General features: G+C 43.7%; 1 protein-coding gene across 2 annotated transcripts; it reads right to left on the minus strand.

The window, feature by feature from the left end:
* LOC119146977 (cartilage associated protein) lies at positions 1 to 22,546 on the minus strand. Of its 2 annotated transcripts, XR_005103907.1 has the most exons (8): positions 22,043 to 22,546; positions 18,376 to 18,525; positions 17,584 to 17,755; positions 14,689 to 14,817; positions 13,009 to 13,154; positions 10,500 to 10,583; positions 946 to 1,060; positions 1 to 735 (listed from the first exon to the last, which is right to left on the minus strand). XR_005103907.1 is itself a non-coding variant. In XM_037385394.1 (7 exons), exons 1-7 carry the CDS (start codon positions 22,484 to 22,486, stop codon positions 676 to 678), a joined length of 1,185 nt encoding a protein of 394 aa, XP_037241291.1. In that variant the 5' UTR covers positions 22,487 to 22,544; the 3' UTR covers positions 1 to 675. The 2 variants fall into 2 exon arrangements, 1 of the variants encoding a protein (XP_037241291.1); XM_037385394.1 differs by lacking the exon at positions 946 to 1,060 and having other exon boundaries at positions 22,043 to 22,544.
* Positions 22,547 to 23,735: the final 1,189 nt, after the last annotated feature.

The raw sequence follows: 23,735 nt of genomic DNA on the forward strand, positions 1-23,735 counted from the left end.
TTGGTAGGTAGAAGAAATTCTTTATTATTCATTTATAAGTGACCTCAGTTTCATGTCATGTAATTTAATTTAGTTTTTAAGAAAGATTAACACTGCTTACGGAATTCTTTAAGCATTTTTTACAAGACCACTAGTTGTGCTTTGTTGATCATCTTATTTCAGCTATTTGAATGTATCTTAACATCTTGCAGGTGCACTGGGATTCAGTATCACTTTATTCATCATCACAGAAAAAGACATACATAAATAATACAATACACAGCTCAGAAAGTCTAGAGGAACTGTTATGTTTTCCATGGTCCATAATCTGACAAAAGTTCTTTGGAATTTAGCTGTACTGTTATAACTTAGTGGAAGAGCACTGAAATGAGGAACCTTAAGTGTCAGCCCAGAAGATACAGATAGTCTCTTTTGTCATGTTTGTGTAAAGGAAAGCAAGCTCAGGAGGAAAACCCATATGCACCAATTCTGTAAATGCACAGTGGAAAGCCACACTCATGGAAGAGTCAGTGCAGCACAGAAGTGACCTTTCAGGAGTGGATCTTGTGACTTAAGGTGGAGCTTAAAGGAGCAGCTTTGAGGTATATCTAACTGGAACTACAGGTGACCAAAACAATAGTAAGGAGCAATGGTGAGTCTTCACGTTTGTAAAACACTTTGCGGTGATTTCACTCATCAGGATTCCTTCTTTTCGTCCACTTCTAACAGCTCATCAAGGAATTCCACAACTTCACCCTAGAAAGGATTATATTTAACAGAAACAAGTTAAACCTGTACTGCAAAACCAGTGGAAAATTTTAACTACTTTAATATAAACATAAACCATAATAACAGAATCTAAATATTTTTAACACCCTTCACACAGAAGCTAGCACAACAAGCCTATAAAGTGGAACTAAACGGCCCACACAGGGGTAGCACAAGTACTTGCAGTGACATACAGACCTTAAAAGAAGGAAATGTTACACTTCCCAGTAAATCTTCTTGTACTTTTTCAGGTATTTAAATAGACAATGAAATACTCAAACTTGGACAGTAGAGGCATAAATGTTTAAAGCATCTGTAAAATTAGGAAATTGTTAAAATCCCTTAAAACTTTAAAGAATTTTAGAAAGCTTAAAAATTCAAAGCAAAATGTTTTGTAGAACGATAACTTCGACTTCACATCTGTCTGCTCTAACTGTTTATGCCCTCTGCCATACCCTTCAGCACACACCTTCTCCATTTTCAACCACAGATCTTCACATGCCATGTTTCAATGCAGCAAAAATGTAAAGAACCAGAGACACTAGAATGTTTTCCACACTGGAAACAAACACATTGGGTTTAGATTCAGGCCTGAAAATATTGTATTTACAAGCTCCATTATACTAATACAGGGTACCAGCACAAAAGAACAATCCAACTTACTTTGTTTAAGCTACTCCTAACGTATTTATGTGTTATAAACCACAGTCAAACGTCTTTCTGCAGTCAAGCCTGAGTACTATGGGATGATACAGCCCCACTGGCTGGAATTCACTGCCTTGTCAGCCAGGCTACAGCAACTGAGCTAAAACCTGTTGTAATCGCTATCAGCCCAAGGCAACACCTTCAGTAGCGAAAAGCAAGTAGCTAACAGCAAACGTGCAGCAGCATCTCAGACTACTCAAAACTGACTGTAGCAGCCCATCTGCTGGCACCCTCAGAAATACTAGTATTTCACAATTTGCCTTCCATGCAGAGTTCAGAAACAACACTGACTGAGACGGGAGACCCCGTGGGAATGCCTCTGCATATTTTCACTCTTTGATACAACTCAAATGGTGAGCTGTAAGGGTAATGTGGATGCTCAACTTTACATTTCCAACACTTTATTCTAGTAACTATAATGTTCTGTTAAACTGTTTTAACTGTGTTCTTTTAAAACTTTCCTGTTCTTCCTTTCTGGACATAAACCTATATTCTAAAAAGGTCTTAAGATGTTCTTTTTTTTCCCCAAAACAAATTGTCACTTTCTGATAGAAAAATATTCTGCTGGGAAATCTGATCAGCTCTTACTCACTCTCAAGTTTAAAATAATGATAATTTATAATAGTTATGTTGCAAGCAAGTCATCCTTGCTTGGATGTTCATTCTCCCTCTTCCCTTCACCCTCCATTCCAAGCCTTAGTGAACAGTATGAGGCTTCTAAGCCTGCCTGATGAAGACAGCAAACAGTATCTTAAAATACTAATTAAATTTTAAGGACATTTTTGTCTAGAAGGGTATTCCCTTAGGACGACAGCACCTTCCAGACACATTCAGTTTAAGGCTCTAAATTTTACAGTTTTCTATTCTGGTGAGGAAAGGCCACTGAAACCTCTGTCAGTGAAAATAATAAAAGGAAATAGAGAAATTTGGTCTATTTTGAATACAACAATTGTATTACGGATACAGTGATCAAAAATATTAACATCGTATTTTTCAGATGTGTAATTAGCAAGGAGAGAAAGAATGAGAACCAAGCAAACAAAAATAAAAGTGGGAGGAAAGCTGGCTGAAATAACTGCTGCTCTTGTTCCCTGCTTCACAGCTCCATCTCAAAATACTGTTGAGTTTTTGCAACTATGAAGTGGTTTTAGCAAGTCCTGAAGGATGGCGATTTATTTTGCTTTGAATTTGTTCAAAAAATCCAAGTACCCAATTCAATAAAAACACAAGAAAAAATGCCAGCACTTTCATATTCCCTACTTGTCTTCCTGGTTGCAGGAAATCTGGCAACTGGAAAACAGGAATTCGACATTTCTGCACGTTCTCCTTTGTTAGAAGTATTTTGATTGCCTAAGGAGCCCAATCGTGGGAGGAACTCAATACCACTTCACAAATGCACATGAAGAAAATAGCCACTAGATCCAACACAGTGACTTATGCAAGCAGTTGAGAGATACAGAAACCGAGGCACAGAGGACTTCAGGTCAAGTTTTATAGCAGTTCCTAAAACTGTAGGCACAAGCAGTTGGGTGCCTCTTAAAGGACTAGAGACAGGCAAGTCCCATTAACTCCAAACAGAGTTATGCGAGTGGGAATATGGCTGTCTACTACAGGGGTCCCAGATCTAATTTGGACTGATTCTTTTACACCTCAGGATTGCAGTGTGATGAAAGAGTAACAGCTATTAAAAAGGATTTCTCTCCTCAGTCTACCTGCAAAGACAACTCTCAAAAGGTAAAAGTCCGAGAGGTAGAGTCAAAGGCATAAACATCTGACTGGATGACTCAGAATTAAGTATAAGGAAGACATGGGAAATTCAATATTGTACCTCTGGTAACTCAACCATATGGGAACTTAATTCAATCCATATTATTGTCACACTCATCAGTAAGATAGGATATTTCAAAAGACACAGAGGATCCAGACAGAATTCAGGTTTTTTTCTTCTGGTATGTTTTCAAACCCAGAAACATGTACGAAGCCCAAGTGTTAAATGGAAAAGGGTATTTAAAAGCAATAGTATTTGAAAAAAAATTTACTGAAATCTGCAATCTCTGGTGCCTGAAATTGATCTCTAAAGTAAAGTATGATGGAAGCTGCTGCAGTCTAATGAGAAGTACTGCAGAGTAAGAGAGGCTGAAATACAGCAAAAATATAAAAATACTTGCCTAAACAATACACATACATTGTAATACAACTGGAAAATTGCCTGGATGTTGGTTATTTTTGAAAAGGCAAAAACTCCGGATTACAGTTAAAGACAAACCAACCCCATAATTAAAAGTATTTTTTCCTTGTGTGTTCATGGTCAGAATGTCAAACATTTGCAAGTTTTCTATAGTGTGGTTGGCAGCCTAATGCAAAGGTGATAACACTACATCAGAAGAGCTGATCACGTTGTCACACTAGCAGCTATGACCAGACTGATCACTGTCTTTGCCCCATTAGCACTCACTTGACACCGCACCAGGCATTCTGCATGACTGAAGCTGGCAAGTATTTCACAGGTGTTCATTCCAGGGAAAAAGGCTCCTGCCCACAGATACCTAATAACTTCATGCTGGCCTGTGGATTTGGAGTCTGAAATGATTCTCTGATATGATTTAAGCATTCAGCGCGACGGTGTTCCTCCTGTTATCTGGTACGCTCTTTGGCTCTTACCTACCTTAATAGAAAGAACATCAAATTTTACGTGCAAAGTCAGCTGCAAACCCCTAATTCTTTCTGCTGCCAGCTACTAGAGGGGACAACAGCCACCCAGCTCTAATGCAGGTTACACAAATATGCTGCTCAGACACAGTGCTGATGTAAACCAGACTTGAGCAATATATGGCCCAAAGCGTGATGCAGCTGGCTGGCTGGCAGCTAGTAAATCAGTATGTGAAGTCTGACTAAGCTTGGGGAAGAGAAGGGTTTGCCGCCAGACCAGTACATGCATGGTAGTTAGACCACCACCACTGGAAAGTACGCACATGCAGACTGCTTGGTCAGCTGCAGTGAAGCACATCCTCGTTAGCAAGCTGGCCCTCGGTCCACGGTCATCGCCTCCTGGTTTGCACCGGAGCTCTGCTGGCACCCCATCATCTCCCTCTCTGTGCTACCAACCTCTTCCCTCTCCCAATCCAGGGACAGTCAGTCGAAGGTGGGAGTGACAGAGCAAAAATGCATGGGAAAAGATGGTATATACCAAATTTATATATACTAAATGGTGTATATATATACCATTTCAGGTATAGCCTGAAACATGCATGACATTGGACAGCAGGAAGGAAATGCTCCCAGACTGATGTGAGTGGTAAGAAGAATCACAGAAGCTGATCTGACTGGAGCCTCTAATTATGTGTGAGATATGCATATTGAGCACCCTTGGCTTAGATTAACAGCTGGACAGAGGCACAAACAGAAAAAACAAGTTTTGTACCACAGTAAGTAATTCGAAAAGGTTTTACGGAGGGTACTTGACTAGGTGGATATAATAAAAAAATTAAAAGAGTCCTTGGTCAATTCTGAATAAGCTAATCCAGGCTAGTGAGACTGGTGCACTATTCCAAGTGAAGTTAGATCATATGAAAAAATAAGTCCTAAAAAGGACAAAAATGCAGAACTCCTCACTTATTACCACAAGCTGAGTGTCTAAGACCAAGGTACACATTGGGCCAGCGACTGTTGCTGGCCCTTATGCAATATTAAATGCTGCATTCACACACACAAAACACAACCTTTTAGAAGAAACATCTGTTTGGAGACTCCTAGCCAGCTATTAAAATAAACAGCAAAGAGGAAAAGCTACCAATACATGGCTCAGTTATGGCCTACTTGAGACTGATGGTCCAGCACCAACTTTTCTTTCGACAGCAGCATTTAAAAATAGTAGGAAGCAGTAGCCCTTGTACTGCTCGCTGACAGACCCAGACACTTTGCAAAGTTGGTTGCAAAGACTGCCTTCTGCGTAGCAAATATTAATCATTCACAGGTCCTCACCTCCACCTACAATCTGTTTTGTCCTTTCTCAGTGTGAACTGGAAAAGTTCTGGGAAAAAACAGCTTTCTTGCAATAACCCATACTTTCCACGCAGACCTGCTGAAGGCCTTTCCTATAGGGATTTCATATGCACTGCAGTGGGATAGCCCGTTCTTCAGAGAAGTAACAGAAAATATTAAAATAATAGTGTTCTAGAATGAATTAAGAACTACAGAAAAATATTATGAACATGCTTTCATGTGTGACAATCAGCAAATGAATAAGAAAGTCTTTATCCTAACTCAGACAACAAACTGAGCCTTAAGAGACAATACACAGAGCAAGAATTAGCTGGATTTTTTGTTTCCTTACTATCTATGACCGAGAAGGAAAACATGTATCCCACAAAATGTCCCCCAGCTGTCCTTCATAGCAAAAATTCAGATTTTGCTAAAGGTTAAAGATCTAATGACTGGAAGCTTGTTAACAGAATAACAGATTTGATTCCCTTAGGTATTGGGTGTAGGTGGCAAGGTTGTGGTAGCCTCTGCAAGAATAACTCAGGGCTGCCCTGTAACTAATGAGTAATTGTCTTGTAACTGCCCTGGTAACTAATTTGAGTAACTAATGGGAGTAGTGACAAAGAGTCAGGTTATGAAAAGCAGTGGATTTTCTTCAAGGGTGAATGACCATCTTGGAACACTGAAGACAGAGGTTTCATATGGGTGACTGTGGAGGACATGTGCTCTGTGGGCCCGATATGCTGCAAATGCACACCACACAGCCCGCTGGCCAGCCATATTTCGCAGGGCAACACATTATTTCGGGATAACAGTAAGGCATGTGTCAAGGAGTGGCTCAGCCTGAAAGGTTTATTCAGCCTTCAACCAAGAAAAAGTTCCTTGATCTAACCTTCAGTTAAAACACAGGAGTTCACTGTAACCACCTCAAAGCCCTCCCAGACCCTCCATGAGCAGCACAGACCAGGCTGTACATTCCTCACATTCTAGCGGGGGGGGCGGGGGGAAAATCCCTCAATTCTTTGTGCAGAAAAATTATTTGGCCCTTAACTTGTTTATTTTTCAGATACTTAGTCCACAGTGTGACCCACTGTCCCATGCTTTTAGGTAGGGTTTTTTTTTCCAATATTAAAAAAGCTTAGTTGTTCTTTACACTCATATTAACTACTTTCTCAGGTATCTTTCCATTGCATTTTTTAATGATCTATTCTGAATACATAACTGTTCTTTTCTTGTATGCTATGGCAGATTGCAGTACACTGCAGTTATTACAATAGTATTTTACAGTAATCCAATAAATGTGTTTTCCTCTTAAAATTTTTATAATGCCTATAAAACATGAGTCAACCTAGTTTCAGAGCAACTTCAACATTGCTCCCATTGCACTGAGAACAGAAGCCTTCTAGTGGCTTTGTTTCTGAGCTCTACTTATGCTCACTTGCCTGCTTTATGCTGCACGCAGAAGATTAAGAAAAACTGGGCAGGTAAAAATTCCTCCTTATGTCAGCACCTGCAGCTTGGGGATAAGCACCTGCCTTTTAAGCCCAACCATGCCTGCAGCTTCCCATGGTAGGTTGTTTAAATAGAAGGAGGAACACCTTTGACCAAGATAAAGAAGCAAGCTGAGAAAGCAGGAAGCTTCTGGAGAGCCAGCCACAGGGGCAGTAACTCTACTAGGAAGTGATGATGAAAAAGAACATTTTCTTTTTTCTTTAAAGAAGCGTATGTTGAACAGAGACCATAACAATACCAAGTCTCTCTGAAACAGCTGCCACCAGCTCTTCTCAGTGTAGCAGTGCTATTGCAGCCCTGTTGGTCTGAGGTCGCAGGCAGGGCAAGGTTTACAGGTCTGCAATTACAACTTGCCATTACGAGCGTTCTTCCATAAATCATTTGAACATATGCAAAAAGTGAGTTAATAAGGCTGAAAATGTTGCAATTCCCAAACAGAAAAATAGGCTGAATTCAGATTATTATTTGCCATCAGTAGTCAGTCCACTGGGCCCTCGTGCCTTGGTGCTGTTCCGTATATTCTCTTTCCACCAGTCACATCAGTTCAACACTTACTCTCCTTTGCATCACGCTTGGGAACGGAGCATTTGAATTTCGGCTACTATACAAATGGACACACATATTATATACAAATAAAAAGAACAAAATGCCAAAAAATTGGGTCAAAGCTGCCAACAGTTCTTCACCTACTGATTAAATACAGAAAGAAAAAATCACATTGTAGGATCATCCCAGCCAAATACTTGTGGTTCTTATGTAATTTAGAACAGCTAAGTAGCCATCCCTGAAAAAAAAATTTCTCAGGAACACTGATACTATGGGCCAGAAACATGTCTCATACAATTAGTGTAGTGCTGAAGTTATATCTACACTAGCTGAGTATCTGGCTCTTAACAACATTTCAGTTTGCTGTTTAAATCTGCACAACACTAGTTGTATCTATTACAGCCTTTATGCATTACACATCTGAACAGAAATAAAAAAGCTTGACTACTCATGGCCAACCAAGAGGACAACACTGTGTAATGTTCTTTTAACTTCACTGTGGAAAACTGTAAGGATATTTAATAATAATTACTTTTAAGAAAATGTAATTTGTAGCTAGTTGGCATTAATATTCTCTGTCACCTCTACTATGTTAGTTATATGTAAGTTATGAACCAGTTTTTCATTTCCTTGTGGAAAAACATTAATAAAGTAACAGGAACAGGACAGTATTTCTCATAGTGACATATGCAAAAATCATTACTGCATGTTCCAGCCTCTACAATTACTGCAATGTACATTGGAAGAAGCCACATGTTCTCACTTGCTTTGTTAATGGGATTTAAAAAGACACATGGATGATCTGGGACACAGGAGCACTGAGAAGTCTGAATAAAGTGAGATTCTCCGCTTGGGAATAATGACACATTCACATAGGAAGAGATCCTTTTGCCACATCAATCTTTTTGCTTCACTCAAGGGAAGAGAATGATTTTCTTCTGTAGATTATTTTATGGTCTTGTTGGCCCACAAGCAACTTCACAGACAGCAAACACGGACCACAGAAACTCACATAAGGTATGGCCTATGGCCCAAGCAGCACATGGTTTAAATAAACAGAGTGCACTAAAAAGAGGTTGCCCCCATTTTTAACAATTTTTAATAAAAGTTTTACTGTAATACCTTATCTGGGTTTTTCATCAATTTTCAGCATTCCCATGGAATAAACTTCTCCATCCGTGCCAGGAGAAATATTAAAAAAATATTCCACTTACACTACCAGGTCCTGCCCATACAGCAGAAACTGCAAGGTAGTGGTTTTACCTTTGTGCTATTCCTGCTCTGTCTGGACTCCCTGGAAGGCTCCTGCAGCCAAAGACAAGTTCTGGTAGCCAGGGATTTATGAGTTCACTACCAAAAACCAGAGCCAAGCCTCCATCTCTCCTAGGTTCTTCAGCCCTAGTAAGGGAGGGCACAGAAGCCCTTCAACTTTTTTCCCAGGAGAGGAGGACGGTAACTTTCCCAATACAATTAGAGTGTGGGGTAGGGATATCTGTGGCATGACCAGGCCCAGTAATTTTGGTTGTTTAGTGCTCATCTAGTGTAATGATACTTCCTTGTCACTTCCCCAAAAGTTTAATTGACGTTTCCACTGCACTTCCCTCCTGCAGATTGCAAGGTCATTTATAATTGCACCAGTGAAACAGTCTACAGGAATGAATGCCAGAAAATGAATGCTTGTTTATTCTATACATGGTGCTTGAGGCTGAAGACTGCTTCTGTAATTCCTTCTTGTAACAACACATGGGGAAAGCCCTCACAATGGACTGCTTCTCCCCTTCCTTAATTATTCATCCCTGTGTTTTGAAGCAGCAGATATCAAAGAAGAAAAAAGTACTAGTTAGGTTTATGCGTAACATAACAACACATTATGGGCAAAGCACAAACCAAAAACAGAATATAAAGAAGTGCTCAAGTATTTCACACCCTGCTGAAAATCCATACAAACTAGTCCTCCTCTAAGCTTAACCCTGTAACAACCTTATTAAACTGTCTTTCATGGAGTTTTATCACAATGGAAAGTCTTCCTAAAGTCGGGTAACCTTGCAATGCAATTTTATGTATAGAGTTGTTTTCAGGTCACTAGCATACTGAAGGCAGCAGAGACATGTTATTACTTCTCCGTTATAAAACATAATCTCTCCCTATGTGCTGGATAATATAAAAATTGCAAAGGTGATTTCATTTTTTAACATAAACCATCGTTTTCTAACTAAAAAAAGACCTCAGCAGTGCTCATTACAAGTACCGTGCCCCATGCCATAACTGAACATAGTTGGCTGGCATTGGCAAAGAGCTATTCCACCATTTGAACATTTTTTAAAAACTTTAAATGAAAGGTTCTGAAAACAAAGCAAAACAAAAAGCAATCCAAAACCTTCATGATTTATACTTTAATTTCAGTTGTGGGAGACAAAGAAATGCCCTTTCAACAATTTAACTACTCTTCTTGCACAAAAAATCCACTTTACTTATTTCCAGTCTAATAGTAGCCATTATATGTTATTTGGCCATGAATTCCAACCATTTAAGAAGCAAGACTGGGCTACCAAAATGTTACTGTGCAGAAAAAAAATAACAGATAAGACTTCCTTTTGACAAAAATTATAATTTAGGTGGTCACTTCTGGACAAAATTATAAGGATGTTTAAACATAACTTAAACAACAGTTCAGAAATAAAAACCCTAGAATTTAAATATATATATACACACTGCTTCTCTGCCCCCTGGTGTTACAGCTTGTGAAGTGGATTTTCTTTTTTTGTGGGCTCAGTGCATTGTATTTAACCTCTGTGTTAATGCTGTCCATATTTTTTTAAATGCTATGTCATGTTTTTTGGGCTTGTCTCTTATATTGCATTTACAAAAGAAAAACTTATGATAAATTGGTCACGGTTACAAGAAGGTTTTTCCATATTAGCTAAATCCTAGAGTTTCATCTACATATCATCTTCGCTTTAATGTGATTGCTGGGGTTTTGACCATGATTTCCTCTCTAGGAAACTCACCTCATCATCATCCATCAGATGCTCCTTTGCAAATTCATACATTTCCAACTGGAGTGTGGTGATGTTGTGGTATCGAACTGCCTCCTATCAAAAACCAAAATTTCAATGTTACTTCAGGGTAGCAAGACAGGGGAGTGTCATCACATGCCACCTGAAACTATTCCAGTGAAGTCAGACCCAGACTTAGTAGAAGGTAGATCCCAAGAGGGGTTATAATGTTTGAGAAAGGAAACAGCAGAACAGCAAGCAGCGTATCCAATGTCCTCTGTGGATCTTTCTAAGCACAGGCTCCATGGGCGTGAGAAGAACAAAGCACTCTCCCCTTTCTCATGTTTCAAAGCATTGGCGAGTCTTAAAATAAGGAATGAGACTGCCAGAGCTGAGCAGCAGCCTGTGCCTGCATTCCAGCAGGCTTTGGACAAGAGAAAGTCTCTGTCTCCCTGTGCACTGGCTTATGGCAGCAGGCAGTTCTGGGAAAAAGAGACACTAAGCTATTTTGCATGATAATGACTCACCACCCCAGCCTGAGTCTGGGCTAGGGAAATTCTGCTCAGTCACCCACCTGTCCCTCCTCGCTCCCCCAGCTGCTTGCCTGGGCAGCAGTTTACCTCAGCCACCTACTCTCATATTTGTGAATACCAACAGTAATCTACTTTGATAATCCTGTTTAACTCTTCTTGGGGAGGAAAACAGGAGAATTCCTCTTTCCAAGAACATCTAGAGCTTAGTGCCAGAGCTAAATGCTGCTGTCACCCCATTACCACTTTGTGAAAACAAACCAGAGGCATTATGATTTTCATGGCAAGTGATTAGGACAGTAAGCAACTCTGTTCAAAGTTACATGGATCAAAGTACAAGAAAATACAGCTGTGTGCATTTAATATTTTATACTTGAAAATTAAATTATCTGTGGTCCCCAGCTCCTGAGAAGCTATCAATGAAACATTCAGAGTTCATGTGTAGGGCCCTTGTTCTGTCATCGCTGCACATGTAAGCCGAATATGTTTGTGGTTTGCAGTTTCATACTGTTGCTACCCCACAGTCCCACTACCATTAAACATTGTCTCCAACATGGCTATAAAGCACCATTCTGTTCCCAAAAAGCAGTGACAAAGGTGTGGTGCCTTTCCCCTCCGAGTTCAGACTTGCTGCTGCTGCCTGAAAGAACCAAATGCATTTTTGCTGTCCTCAGTCTCGGCTGGCTCCGCAGGGCAGGCCTGGGTTTCCAGTGTGTGGATAAGGGATGCAACAGCTGTCCAGAAATAAAAAACCCTTCACTCAAATGGAGTGGTATTTCTTACTTGAGCTGGCTGGCCTGAGAGGAAGGAAACAGTAATTATCAGTCCAACCTGTAAGGTGCATACATGAACTGCTCTGCGGTGCTGCTACAGATAAAGTCAATCACCTAAGCACTGCACAGATGTATTAATGCAGCATTAAGAATCAAGGGCCCCTCTGGGCCAGTACAGGTCTCCATGACTGAGGTGTCTGAAGAAGCAACATGGAAAGGGCAATTGGAATGTTACCCTGCAGGATGCCTGCTGTTGCTTCAGCTAGGTTAACTCAGACAACTCTTCCACCAGAAAGCCATGCCCTAAGAGAAAGGGAAGGCACTAAATTTCATTTGTGGAACATGTGTTGCTTAATGGCTAACTACTTGTACAGCCACGTACCACTGATGCCTAAGGAGTCGCTCAAATATCACAAAGCAGTTAATTCAGTTGCATGACATAAATCCTGGTAACAAGAAATGACAGAAAATCCAATCTGACTGTCAGAGTCCAGGCTGCAGGAGTCAAGAAGCACAGCAAAGATGCTTTTATCTGTAAAATTTCCTTGGACGTGGAAATTTAAGGCCAGCATAGAAACCCATTTTTAGAGTAATTTTTCAAAGCCAGATCATGATCTTTGTTGGATGGACTGATGTTTACTCTGGGTTCTTTGCAGTATTCTAACTGAGATAATTAGATGCAATACAGTACTGAACCTTCTTCCATCCTCATCCACCCATCTATGTTCCAAATGGAGTAAGTGGGAAGTGAGTTTAGCTGGAGTTATCATATCCAGACACATTTAAAAGCCCACAGAACCTGAAATAACAAGCAGGTGGGCAACTACATGTTGGCAAATAATAAGTGATTCACAAAAGCCCAAAAGATCATCACCGTGATCTTTTCATCAGGAGATTTCAGGGGCCAGTTGCTTTATTTATCAAGGTAGATAAAGATATGCATAAGTAGCAGTCAAGTACCAGTGTGAATTTACTTGTCACCATATCATATTATATCCTATTGTAGCATATTTCAACACAAAGGGAAGAACTATAATGACATTCTGCGTCTGCATTACACAGTACATATCTGTGTACAACTTTCTATATGGTTTTAATAAAACAATATCTGTTTTAACTCCAGAACCAACAGATAACACATTTTCCCAACCTCTGACCCACAGAGTTTCAGGAACATATCTGAATGTCTCTAGAAGGCATTTTAAGTAATTCACCTACCGATCGGGGCTGAAAATCCTCTTCTTTAAGTCCCCATTTGTCTTTGTGGTACTGATAATAGACCATGTTCTGTTTCATTACTTCATCTTTCTGGTCAAACAGAAGGTAACTAGCAGCACAAGCAGCTGCATTCTTCATGTCATTCACTAATTAATAAACACACACAAAAATCCAGATAAGGTAAATTAAGCAATTCCTACTATTATCTAAGCTCTGAAAAATTCAGATGGAAACAGAACACTTTTTCTACCTCCACACCAGCTGCACAGAAAAAAAAACATTGCTTCCCAAAAAGGATATGCTATCTGTGTGTTCTGAAGCAGGTAAGGCCATGATTCAAAAATGGGGACCTACCTCTGATGGCCTTCTATGAAAATCCTAACCAAACGTCCCTCCCAGGTATCCCAGTATCAGTGAAACATCAGTCAACAGCCTGGTGATCCCCATTGGGGCATTTATTAAAAAACAAGTAAACAAATAAATAAATAAAAAAACACTTCTTTGTACTAGGATTGACAAACAGGGAAGAGTCAATGTGTAAAACGTGTAGTCACATAACATAAGCAAAAGTCATTAATAGCTTGATGCGACATGGTTGGATGTATCTTCCCTTTGATGTTGGAGCCTGCAGGAGTAGCTGTTAAGGGCTACACGTGCTCTTCGCAGTGCAACTAGTTCCTCAAGAAATCACAAAATGCAATGAATGATTTACCTATCAAATATGTAATCTCTGAGCACCAAAGCACTACAATTTCTGTTAGGTAAGTGGTCCCCTCTTTGTTCAAAACCCCCATGTGCCCCAATCTAGCAGGACTGTAAGAATCCACTAGGAAAAAGCGAATGGTACAAAATACTCTGTAGATTTCTCTGTGGAAGAACTTCTGAATAGTAAACTGAAAATTGAGTACTTTTGGAAAAGAATAAGTGGTGTTACATTAGATGTGTTACTTTGAAGTCACAATCTTTCTTCTCTTTAACTGAATGAGTTAGAAGTTTAAGAAAAAGAATTCTTGTTAGGACCATATATTCAGCTGCTTAACAACCATGTGGGCCTGACAGCTTGAGCACCACGGCTTTTTGGATCAAACCATGGCATTTTTTATACAGGTATACAAAACGGGTCTGTGTCATTGCATGTGTTCCAATGTATAGGAACCTTTGTTCACCCTAATGTGTTACATTATGAGTTACTTCAGAAAGGCAGAAGAACATATAATACACATACTATAAACATTTATCATTTATATGAAACTCTGAAAACTGTAAGCAACTTGTGCTGGCAGTAGGTATCATATAAAGAATGAAAGGCAGTGATGGATCAGCTCACACTTTCTCTGTAACTGCCCCATTTTTCCAACACCCAAGTGGAGACCAGTTACAACCACGCATAACTTAAAATGGAAGGGCCTGCCCTGGGCAAAATCCAGCTCTTATGGGACTCATGGACTATAAGCACAGGCTCTATACATTATGTTTCTCTCCCGTGTCTGTTAACTACAGTTACACAGGGAGAAAAAGATGTCAGGCAGCTCAGACTATCTGTCCCAGAACAGGTTAAAATACAGATTCTGCAGGCCACTAGTTACATTCTAAAGCATTGTAACGAGAGGAAAAAGATCATGAATGGAAACTGTCCCACATCATCCTGATGTTATTTAAGCATATTAAATCACTACTTACATTTATAATAAGCAAACTGCAAGTAATGGTACATGGTGGCCACAAATTTCTCAACAACAAAGCCTCCTATAATGGGCGTCAGATTACTCTCGCACTGCACTTTGCACGCAAGGGCTTCAATGTAATGATCTAGAAGGAAAAAAACAACACAGGATATTGATAGCACACAGTGGGCTGTTATAACCCTCCCTTTAGCTGCCCATTAAAATTTGGCCTTATAATGCTCTCCTGGGTCCTGTGCATCTGGATCTTGCTGCTTGGAAGTACTGAGCATCTACAACTCCATGTGAAGTACACATTGAGTATTAGTGCGGTCTGGACTTGAAATGGATCACAAGCTGCAATTCCAGAGAACTAAGCCGTTAGGTTTCACTGACACCTACAGGCAGTCTGTGGCCGTGGGTTTTATATGGAGTTGTTATGGGGTATCATGTTATTTCATAATTGTGAACAGTACTTTTTTCATTATTTATTTTGATAGCCTTTGCAATTGCATTAAATTATTGCATGAATAAGGTAAACATGCTGCTGAGTACAACTGTGTCACAGAGAAACACAACTGATGATTGCAAATTAAACCTCCAGAGACAGCCGCATTTTGTGCCTGCAGTTTGGATGTTCTAGAAGAGAAGACAGGCACAAATATGCTGCTCACTACAGAACAACTTTCAGCCAGAAATGTTTAAATTCACAAGTTTACACAGCCTACAAAAGCTTGCTACAATGGGACAGGATTAGAGATGATCTTACCTTCAAGAAAACCTTCCACCGAAGAATTTCAAGCATCTTCAGGATGTATCACATTAGGCAACACCGCCAAACAGAACTATTTTAAAGCCTCAGTTTCCCTGTTAGCCACATTTGGCAGGTGAAAGCAAGTTAGCTTCCACCTCTGACCAAGGCACAACAGCAAAGGTCCCTTCCCCCATTTACACCTCTGACAACTCCTAACATGAAGAACACTGAAGCTAACTAAAAATGATTGGCCAAATGAAGTTATCAGACCCATCTTTTACAAGAGCAGCAGAGCCTCCAGACACAGTAGTGTTCAATTCCAGTCAGCACTTGAAATCAGAGATGCAAGTCCCTCAGTGAAACAATCCCATGCAACGAGGCCAACTGGCTTCCAAGCACACCTCATTGCTCAGGGATCAATCAACATGTACCTAGTGCAAACACCAAATACTTCTGGTTAACATTTTTTGCTACATCTGCTTTCTGCAGTAAAAACCTCCAGGCAGAATATATCTCCCTGGGACAAGAGTGAAAGTAAATTTGAATTTTCTTAAGAACAAAATATTTGAAATGCGTGCACATGGTCATGATGACACAATGCGGTAACTCCTGCCTTTCCTTCTCACCACTGCTGCTAGGAATTGTCCTTTCCTTCTGAGGAGGAAGGATGACAGCAAATGCCAATCACAGCTGAGCACAGACACTGCACCCTTTATGGCGGCTTGGAGCTCGGACTCCCTGGGGACGAAGGCCTGTGTTTCCTCTTTACTACCTGTCATTTGACCTTCACTCCTCATTTGCTGTCCTGGGCACCTGCCTGCTTTGCCCAAGAGTAAAGCAAGGCTTGAGGAATAGCCTGCAATAGCTGTTCTGTGTCAGCTGTACTGGCAGATACCAGTTCCACACTGTGACAAACAGTGGAGCTGCTCAGGTATCAACATGTTTCACAAAATGTTGGGCTGGTTTTCCTTCTGGCAACTATAGAAATTCTGTTGCATTTTTCAAATTTTTAAGTTTGTTAAGAAAAGATGCAGGCATTTTCCACACAAACAACACTGAGCCCAGAGCACCAGAGAAATTACTTGTTTCTTTCGCTATCAAAGAGCATAGGGAATGCATGCACCATCAAAAAGGTTCCATCTCTTTTTCTTCGCAAAGCAATGGATTTTTTTTTTTTTTTAAGCTGCACACTACAGAAAAAGAAATCTTATCTGCCAGAAAAAATCTGCTGTAGGAAAGATGAAAAATAGTCAACAGAAACTGGTCATATTTATGAGAAAGGAAATCTGTATGACCAGTGATACAGAAATCACAAAGCAGACTTTGAAGGCAGGCTAACCACTAAGCCTCAAAGGCAGCCAAACTGACCCTGAGGTAATGGTCAAGAGACTTGTCTGGATAACTGCTGCTAGCTGGATGGAGCAGTTGTCACTACTTAAGCATCTATTTTATTCTGACACACAGCTTCCACGTTAATGTAAGAACTCTCTGTTCTTATTGCAGCACCCTCAAAACTAGCCGGCTGCAACAAAGCTTTTACCATCCCATACCAGGTTAACTTCAGTAAGTGCTCCCACACCTTGCCCCGGTGTGGCCAGCCCCCCCCCCCAAAGTCTCAAAGGTTCATCTACTGTTCATGCTGTTTCTTCATACACTTCAGGCCAGTCCACCCTGCTTCTTGCCTCTGCTGCATCATCCTTCTCCTTGTCTCTCCTACATCCAGGACACGCTCTCTCCTCCCTCTGCTTCTTCCAGGTCTCTCTTCACTAGCTGCTCCTCTTCACCTGGCCCTTAGGGCTATTTAACTACTTAGCAGGAACCAGCCACAGCTGCACCTTATCCACACCAGCCGACCCACCGCCCCTGAAGCCAGCCCACAGCTGTATATTATCAATATCAATTAACCCAGCTTCATTCCTCTACATGTTCTGATTTTCTGACAGCCCTCATTTATATTACTGAAAAGAAGAAAAACAGACTAAACCAGAATTCAAGCAGTTTTCAGTGAATCTAATCAATTCCCATTGGCCCAAACGGAGCAGGGGACACCCTGCGCATTTCACACTGCAAACAGAGGAACAGGACTTTGGTAGCCAGACCTATGGATAAACGGAAATGCACCTTTGGAACATCTTTCCTTACTGTTTCCTAGCCACTCACCTGCAATGGAGAGATAGAAGTCTTTAAAATCTTTGATCTCTCGGGAGCCTTCACAGGCTGCTGTACAGTCATCATAGGCTCTGAAGAAATCAGGAAGAGCTAGCTCCATGTCTGAGATGGACGTTCTCCAATTGTCGCCATTGTATGCTCTCACAGCCCTGATGAAGAGATTCTAAAAAATTGGCAGAAATGAAACCCAGTAGTAAACAGATCTATGGAAAGCTGTGTGTAAATTCAAAGACAGTAAATGATGTCTTCGAAATTCTGGATTACTATAGAAGCTGTTATCCAATGAAAATGAGGACAAGAAATACAGATAGCTAATAGATTTTACCAGATATATCCTAGAGAGCAGAGTAGGTAATTCCATTTCAGATCAACAGAAAAACCTGCTGGACAGAAGTAACAGTGTCAGTTTAAAGCACAGGCTTTGACAGAGATTTTCAGTGTGATCTTAACACCAAATGTCTGAGTTATTTTAAGCTGTGCGCTACAGCACTCATGCATTTGAGTAACTCCCTGCACCTGTTTAGCTCCAGTAGTGATCTGCATGTAGTAGCTTTCAGGTATGCCACCGTCTATGATTTACTGTGACTCATTCATAGAATGATGAAAAGCATGGGAGGTGAGAATTACTGAATGCATCAAGAAGGCAGAACAGCAATGAAAGAGGAAGACAGCAAGAGGGAGAGTAAGAGCTGAGAACACATAAGCAATTGAGATCCTTGAATCTCACACAGTAAGAGGAGTAATCAAACAGTTCCAGAAGACCAGACTGAATAAAAAGCATACCTCATAAGGCTTTGTCTCCAAGTCTTTAATATGTTCCTCAGCATCAGGTATACTCTTATAGTAGGCCATATTTCTTTGCATCATTTCATCATCTGGATGCTTCAGAAGAAATGTGTGAGCTGCTGCAATAGCTTTTGGAAGATTATTAGCCTAAACAGGGATGGGGAGAGGAGGAAAGGGGAGGAGGGAAGATTAATTGGGAAAAAAACCAAACAAACAGTTCAGAGTTTCCCAGGCTTTGTCAAGGAACTTCCCTGCAGCCTCTATATTCCCAAACTTACTTCTGCTGAAACCACAGCCTCAACAGATATGACCATACAGTAAAACTGATATAATTATTCTCAGTTTTACTCCTAGCTGCAACACTATGAATATTTTTTTTATTTTAAAAGTCTATTACTGTTGCAGATAGCACAGATGATTTTAAGTCAAAAAGCAGGCTTTTTTTTTCCCTGCCCCCTCCCCTGTTCATACAGCTGACAAGGCACAAGATTATACCGTTGCTCCTGTGTAGGATTAATCACACAGCAATTACTGACGCTAACCTACAGATACTGGGCAAGAGCCATCATTTTACCATGTTTGCAGGGTGTTTATGTCAGTTACTTGCCTAGCAGCACAGAAGACAACGTTACAACAGTGTATTTTCCTGATGGTGTTACAAAGTCAGAGCAAACAGCAGGGACTTCCTCAATAATCGTGTCCTAGCGTACTATGTGATTTTCTGTAATTGTTTTTAAACTAACTTTAAACCCCACTAGAGATGCTTTATGAAGTATGTATTCCTCATTTACCATTGCATGTGCCAAATATATATGAACTTCTCTGTGCATTAATTTATATTTTTTTATGTTATATGTTTTTATAAATGATATAGTATATATACACTTATTTGGGAAAAGTGAGAAAGTACAAGTCTTAAGCATTTGTGAAATGTTAAAACCTCTTTCCTCATAAGCCAAGATCCATATCAACCCACTCAGCATATTGATGTTTAAGTGATAGAGTTCCACCTCACATCTGAAACAGCTTATGGAAGTGTACATATAAAACTATGAGCCAGAATCACAAGCACATACGCACATGCACTCTGCATCCATAAAAAGTACCCTTTCATTTCCAACAGAAACCTGAAAGACAACTGCACCAAAGAAAGACCTCCCCCTAACATGAGCTCTTGCTGCTGTGCCGCTATGTGTCCCAGCACTGGAGCTCTGCCAGCTGCCCTTCCCTGCTGTCCCAAAACTATGCGCTTTCAGTCAGCCCCGGCAGCACTAAACGCAAAGGGAAATCTCAGCTGCACTTTCGTCAAATGCCTGGTTTCTTTCGTGCTTTATGCTTTAACTCTGTTTGCTGATGGGTGTCTCATTTTTGCTTAGTCCATAATTCTCTCCTGATCTCAATTTTCACCACTAACAAAAAAAAACGAAAAAAAAGTTTTTGTAGAAACACATTCCTAAGCGAACTCAGTGGCTACGAGAAAGCTCCCTCCAGAGGAACAAGCAGCAACACAGAAACGTCTACTCCCAGGATCTAAGACGTGGCAAAATTTCACTGTGGAACCCACCTGAATAAACACATGGTCACTCTAAAAAATTACATAAAGCATTTCCCTCTGCCTTCTTCCTATATTACAAATGCTGTTGGTGGGGGTGGGGGGTGGGAAAAGTGACATTCCTTTCTTCAGAAAGCCACCAGCCAGGAAAAAGTCCTTTGTACATAGCAGTCTGTAGCTCTAGAAGGCCCATTCAAAACTCCCCAAGTGAGTGAGAAGAGCTCAGAGCAGGACTAGAATCTAATAAAACATACAATATGAACAACTGGCACTAAAGGCAAAACCACTGAACCGAACCGCTGAAACCTCCTGCAAACGCAACTGCAAAACACTTTAAAGGAAGGGGGGAGGCGTTTCTCTGATTTTCCTCTCCCATTCCTACCTGCCAGTTACTTAACTGTATCAGAACCAGTAGGTAGGAATTACTTTTGCTGTGATCCACACATTGCAAACTTTGTACATACTACGAGGGGGGAATGAATAGTTCAAGCAAGTAAGACAAGAAATGGAACATTTGTGGGGATGTCATTTTGGTATCCGTATACGGCTTTGAGAATGCAAGGTGTGCCCACCCACGCTGTTACTCAAAAGAAATGTCCACTCTTTGATACCTTCTGTTCTGTGTGTGCAGAGGCTGTAAAGTTCAGCTCTTCTGTACGGTCATAGGGATGGCTTTACACGCACAGAATTATGCTGGTGTGATACTGTGCACGTGGATACTGTTCCTGTTTTCTGAGAACACATTTCCCTGCATCTGTTTGTGTCATTTGGGAAAACCATTGATATTTTCATGAGAAAATGGCACTCCTACAAGTAAGACACAGCAACAGTTAAGGAGATGGGTATTTTCAAGCAGCAATCTCAAAAACAATGCACAAGCACGCAACCTGATATAAGGTATGTTGGCATATGTTGAGAATGAATCCCTAAAAAAGAAAACAATCTAACCAAAGAGTTCAGCTTGTTTACTTCCCCAACAGATGTCCCATTTCTCTGAAATGCAAGTAATTGCTATATCTGAGCGGATGATATGAGGGATGTGCCTTGATTTAGAGAACAGAAGATGAAGATGAGTAGGAGGGAGAAAATTGTCAGTTAGATCCTGGACAGAAGGATGACAAGAAGCTAGAAAAATGGGATGAAACCTGTTAAAAGAGGTGTGTGTCCCTGGTCTTGGCTGACCTGAGAGCAAAAAGTAAATACCACACCAGGGCTAGCATTAGTGTCATGCTTCAGCAGCCCATTTTTGCTTTATTCCTTCCTGTGGCCATAACAAAACCAGAGTTTTGCAGGCAGCGGGCTACCGTCGTGTCAGCGGCTGGAGGCTGCTGCACTTGAAAGAACTGAACCAGAAACGAGCGAGGGAGGAAGATGCACACGCTGAGGGACAGGAGGCAAGGAAGAGTGCTTGCAATAGCACAGCAGTGACATGAAGGGTCTGAAAAAAGTTTCAGAGAAAGTTAGAAGAAAGTAAGGTGGATGGAAAGATGAGAGAGGCAGGGGTAGGAACAAGACAACTACAGGACAAGAAAACAGGGTCCAGTGGCTGGGGAAGAACCAGAGGAGCTAATCTAGGGGACGTGCTGGATGAGTGGTGGAAAAATTGGTGAAAAGGGAGCTGGACGGTACTGTGCCGGCAATCAGAGGGAAAGACAAGGCACACGCTGGCCCCACTGGGTTACAGGAGGTGAGCAGGAGGAAGGGGCCCAAAGGCTTGCCAGCGGGAAGACAGTGCAGCGCAGGGCTGGCAGCCCAGGAGGGCAGGGACTGGGGGGCCCGACCACGGAGCGGGAGAAATGGAGGTGGGGTGGACAACCGGCAGCTAAGCTGGTGTGAAAGAGGTGATGGGGAGCAAGGCTACGGCCCTGAGTAACCCGCTCCGAGGGCCAGGCAAGAGGCTGGCATGACAGGCGGCTTCTCCAGCAGTGGGTGCACCAGGCACCCACCTCCAGTGAGGCCCCGCTGGGACACACCATGACACTGACAGGCACGCTTGGCGTGGCAGGAGGTGGCGGAGCACCAGGCGAGACCCGGGGGAGCCGAGGCCGGGGGGGAGCGCAGGCAGGGCGGCGAGGCGGTCGGCCGGCGGAGGGGCGAAGGGCCGGGCCTCACCTTGAAGTAGGCGAACTGCAGGTACTTGTAGGGCTCACGGCGCTGGAACTCCTCGAGCAGGTCACGGCCGGGCTGGGCCTGGCGGAAGGCGGGCAGCCCCTGCTTGCAGCGCCGCAGGCACTGCGCCCGCCGCAGCACCCCGGCCAGGAGGCGCAGCTCGGCCAGCGCTCCCCCGGCGGCGGCGGCGGCGGCAGGGGGGGGCTGCCCGGCGGCGCTGCAGTTGCGGTGGCAGAAGGCCTCGCTGTCGCGCAGCAGGCGGTACAGCCGCATGCTGACCTCCAGGTAGTTGACGCTCTCGGGCCAGTTCTCGGTGCTGTACTGGTCCAGGCCGTAGCGGTAGGCGGACTCGAGCGGCATCAGCTCGTCCCGCGGGAAGCTGCGGAAGCTGTAGCGCTCGTACTGCGCCCCCGCCGCCGCCAGCAGCGCCGCCAGCGCCAGCCACATGGCTGCGGCCCCGGCCGCCGCCCGGCCACCACGTCGCCGCCGCGGGGAGAGGGGAGCGCCGGGCCGGGGCCGGGCACGGAGGAGGGGGCGGGGCGGGGGCAGCCGGGCGGGCCCTGCCGAGGGGAGGGGACGGGAGGGTGTGCGCGGCCGGGGGCGGGAAGCGGGGCCGGGCCGGGGACCGCGGTGCGGCCGCGCTGCCCTTACGGTGCCCGGCCTGGGGAGCTAAGCAGAGGCGGGGCGGGGCGGGGCGGGGCGGGGCGGGGCCGGCCCCTTCCTCTCTCGCCCTCGCCCCCCTCCCAAAGCCCGCCGGCGCCCGGGGCCGGACTGGCCGTGGCGCCGCCTCCCGCCTCCACCCTGTTCCACCGCGGCCACTGCTGCTGCTGGCCCGGAGCGGGCCGTACGGCCCCTTCTGCCCGCCCGGATGGCGGGGGGCCTTCCTCGTCCCCTCTGGGGAGCCGGGGCGAGTCCCCGCGCGGGGCCGGCCGGAGCCGTGTGGTGCCCTGGGGAGGCGGAGCGAGGCGGGGCGGGCAGAGCTCCGGTGCGGGGCCGCGGGCGCCGGCGGGAAGGGCGCGGTGTCGTGGGACGGCGGGCTGAGGAGCGCCCGCTCCGCCACCGCCTGTCGTGCTGCGGCTCCTGCTCCCGCTGGCCGGCTTGGCGGGGCTCCTGAGGGGCGCGGGGGGCCGCCGGGCGGGCACGGCTGCGGGGGGCAGGGGCCTCATCTCGTCCCCGGGGCAAGGCGAGTCACTTCGGTGCGTTTTTAATGCGGCGGCGGCTCGGGGGCGCCGTGCGGGGCCGGTGGCGGCGGAGGAGGCTCCCTCCCCTCAGCGGGCTGCCCGCTCCCGCCGCGCCGGGCCGCGCTGAGGGGGCCGCCGCCGTCGGGCGGTGATCGAGGGCTCGCTGCCTTTCACACGCTCCGGTGGTGGTTTACGGGCAGCCGGCAATGGAGCACCGCAGCCGGTCGCTCCCCCGCGGCAGCACCGGGAAGCGAATCGGTAAAGCGAGAAAAGTCACCGTGTAACGGGTAACTCGAAAGCCGCGCACACGTGCAGCGCAAAACGAGGGGTTCGTTCCGCAGCGGCTGAACTAGAGACAGTCCGCAAACAGAAACCGCTCCGTCCATGAAATCAGGACAAAGGTGGCTGTGACAGCGTTTCTGGGGACAGCTTGTGGTGCCTATGCCACCGTGGAGATCTGTCACTTATTTTTTTTGGCCAATGGAATATTTCACGTGAATTTTTATGTTGGCATC

Source organism: Falco rusticolus, chromosome 4, assembly GCF_015220075.1.
Source record: "Falco rusticolus isolate bFalRus1 chromosome 4, bFalRus1.pri, whole genome shotgun sequence".
NCBI classification, from domain to species: Eukaryota; Metazoa; Chordata; class Aves; order Falconiformes; family Falconidae; genus Falco; species Falco rusticolus.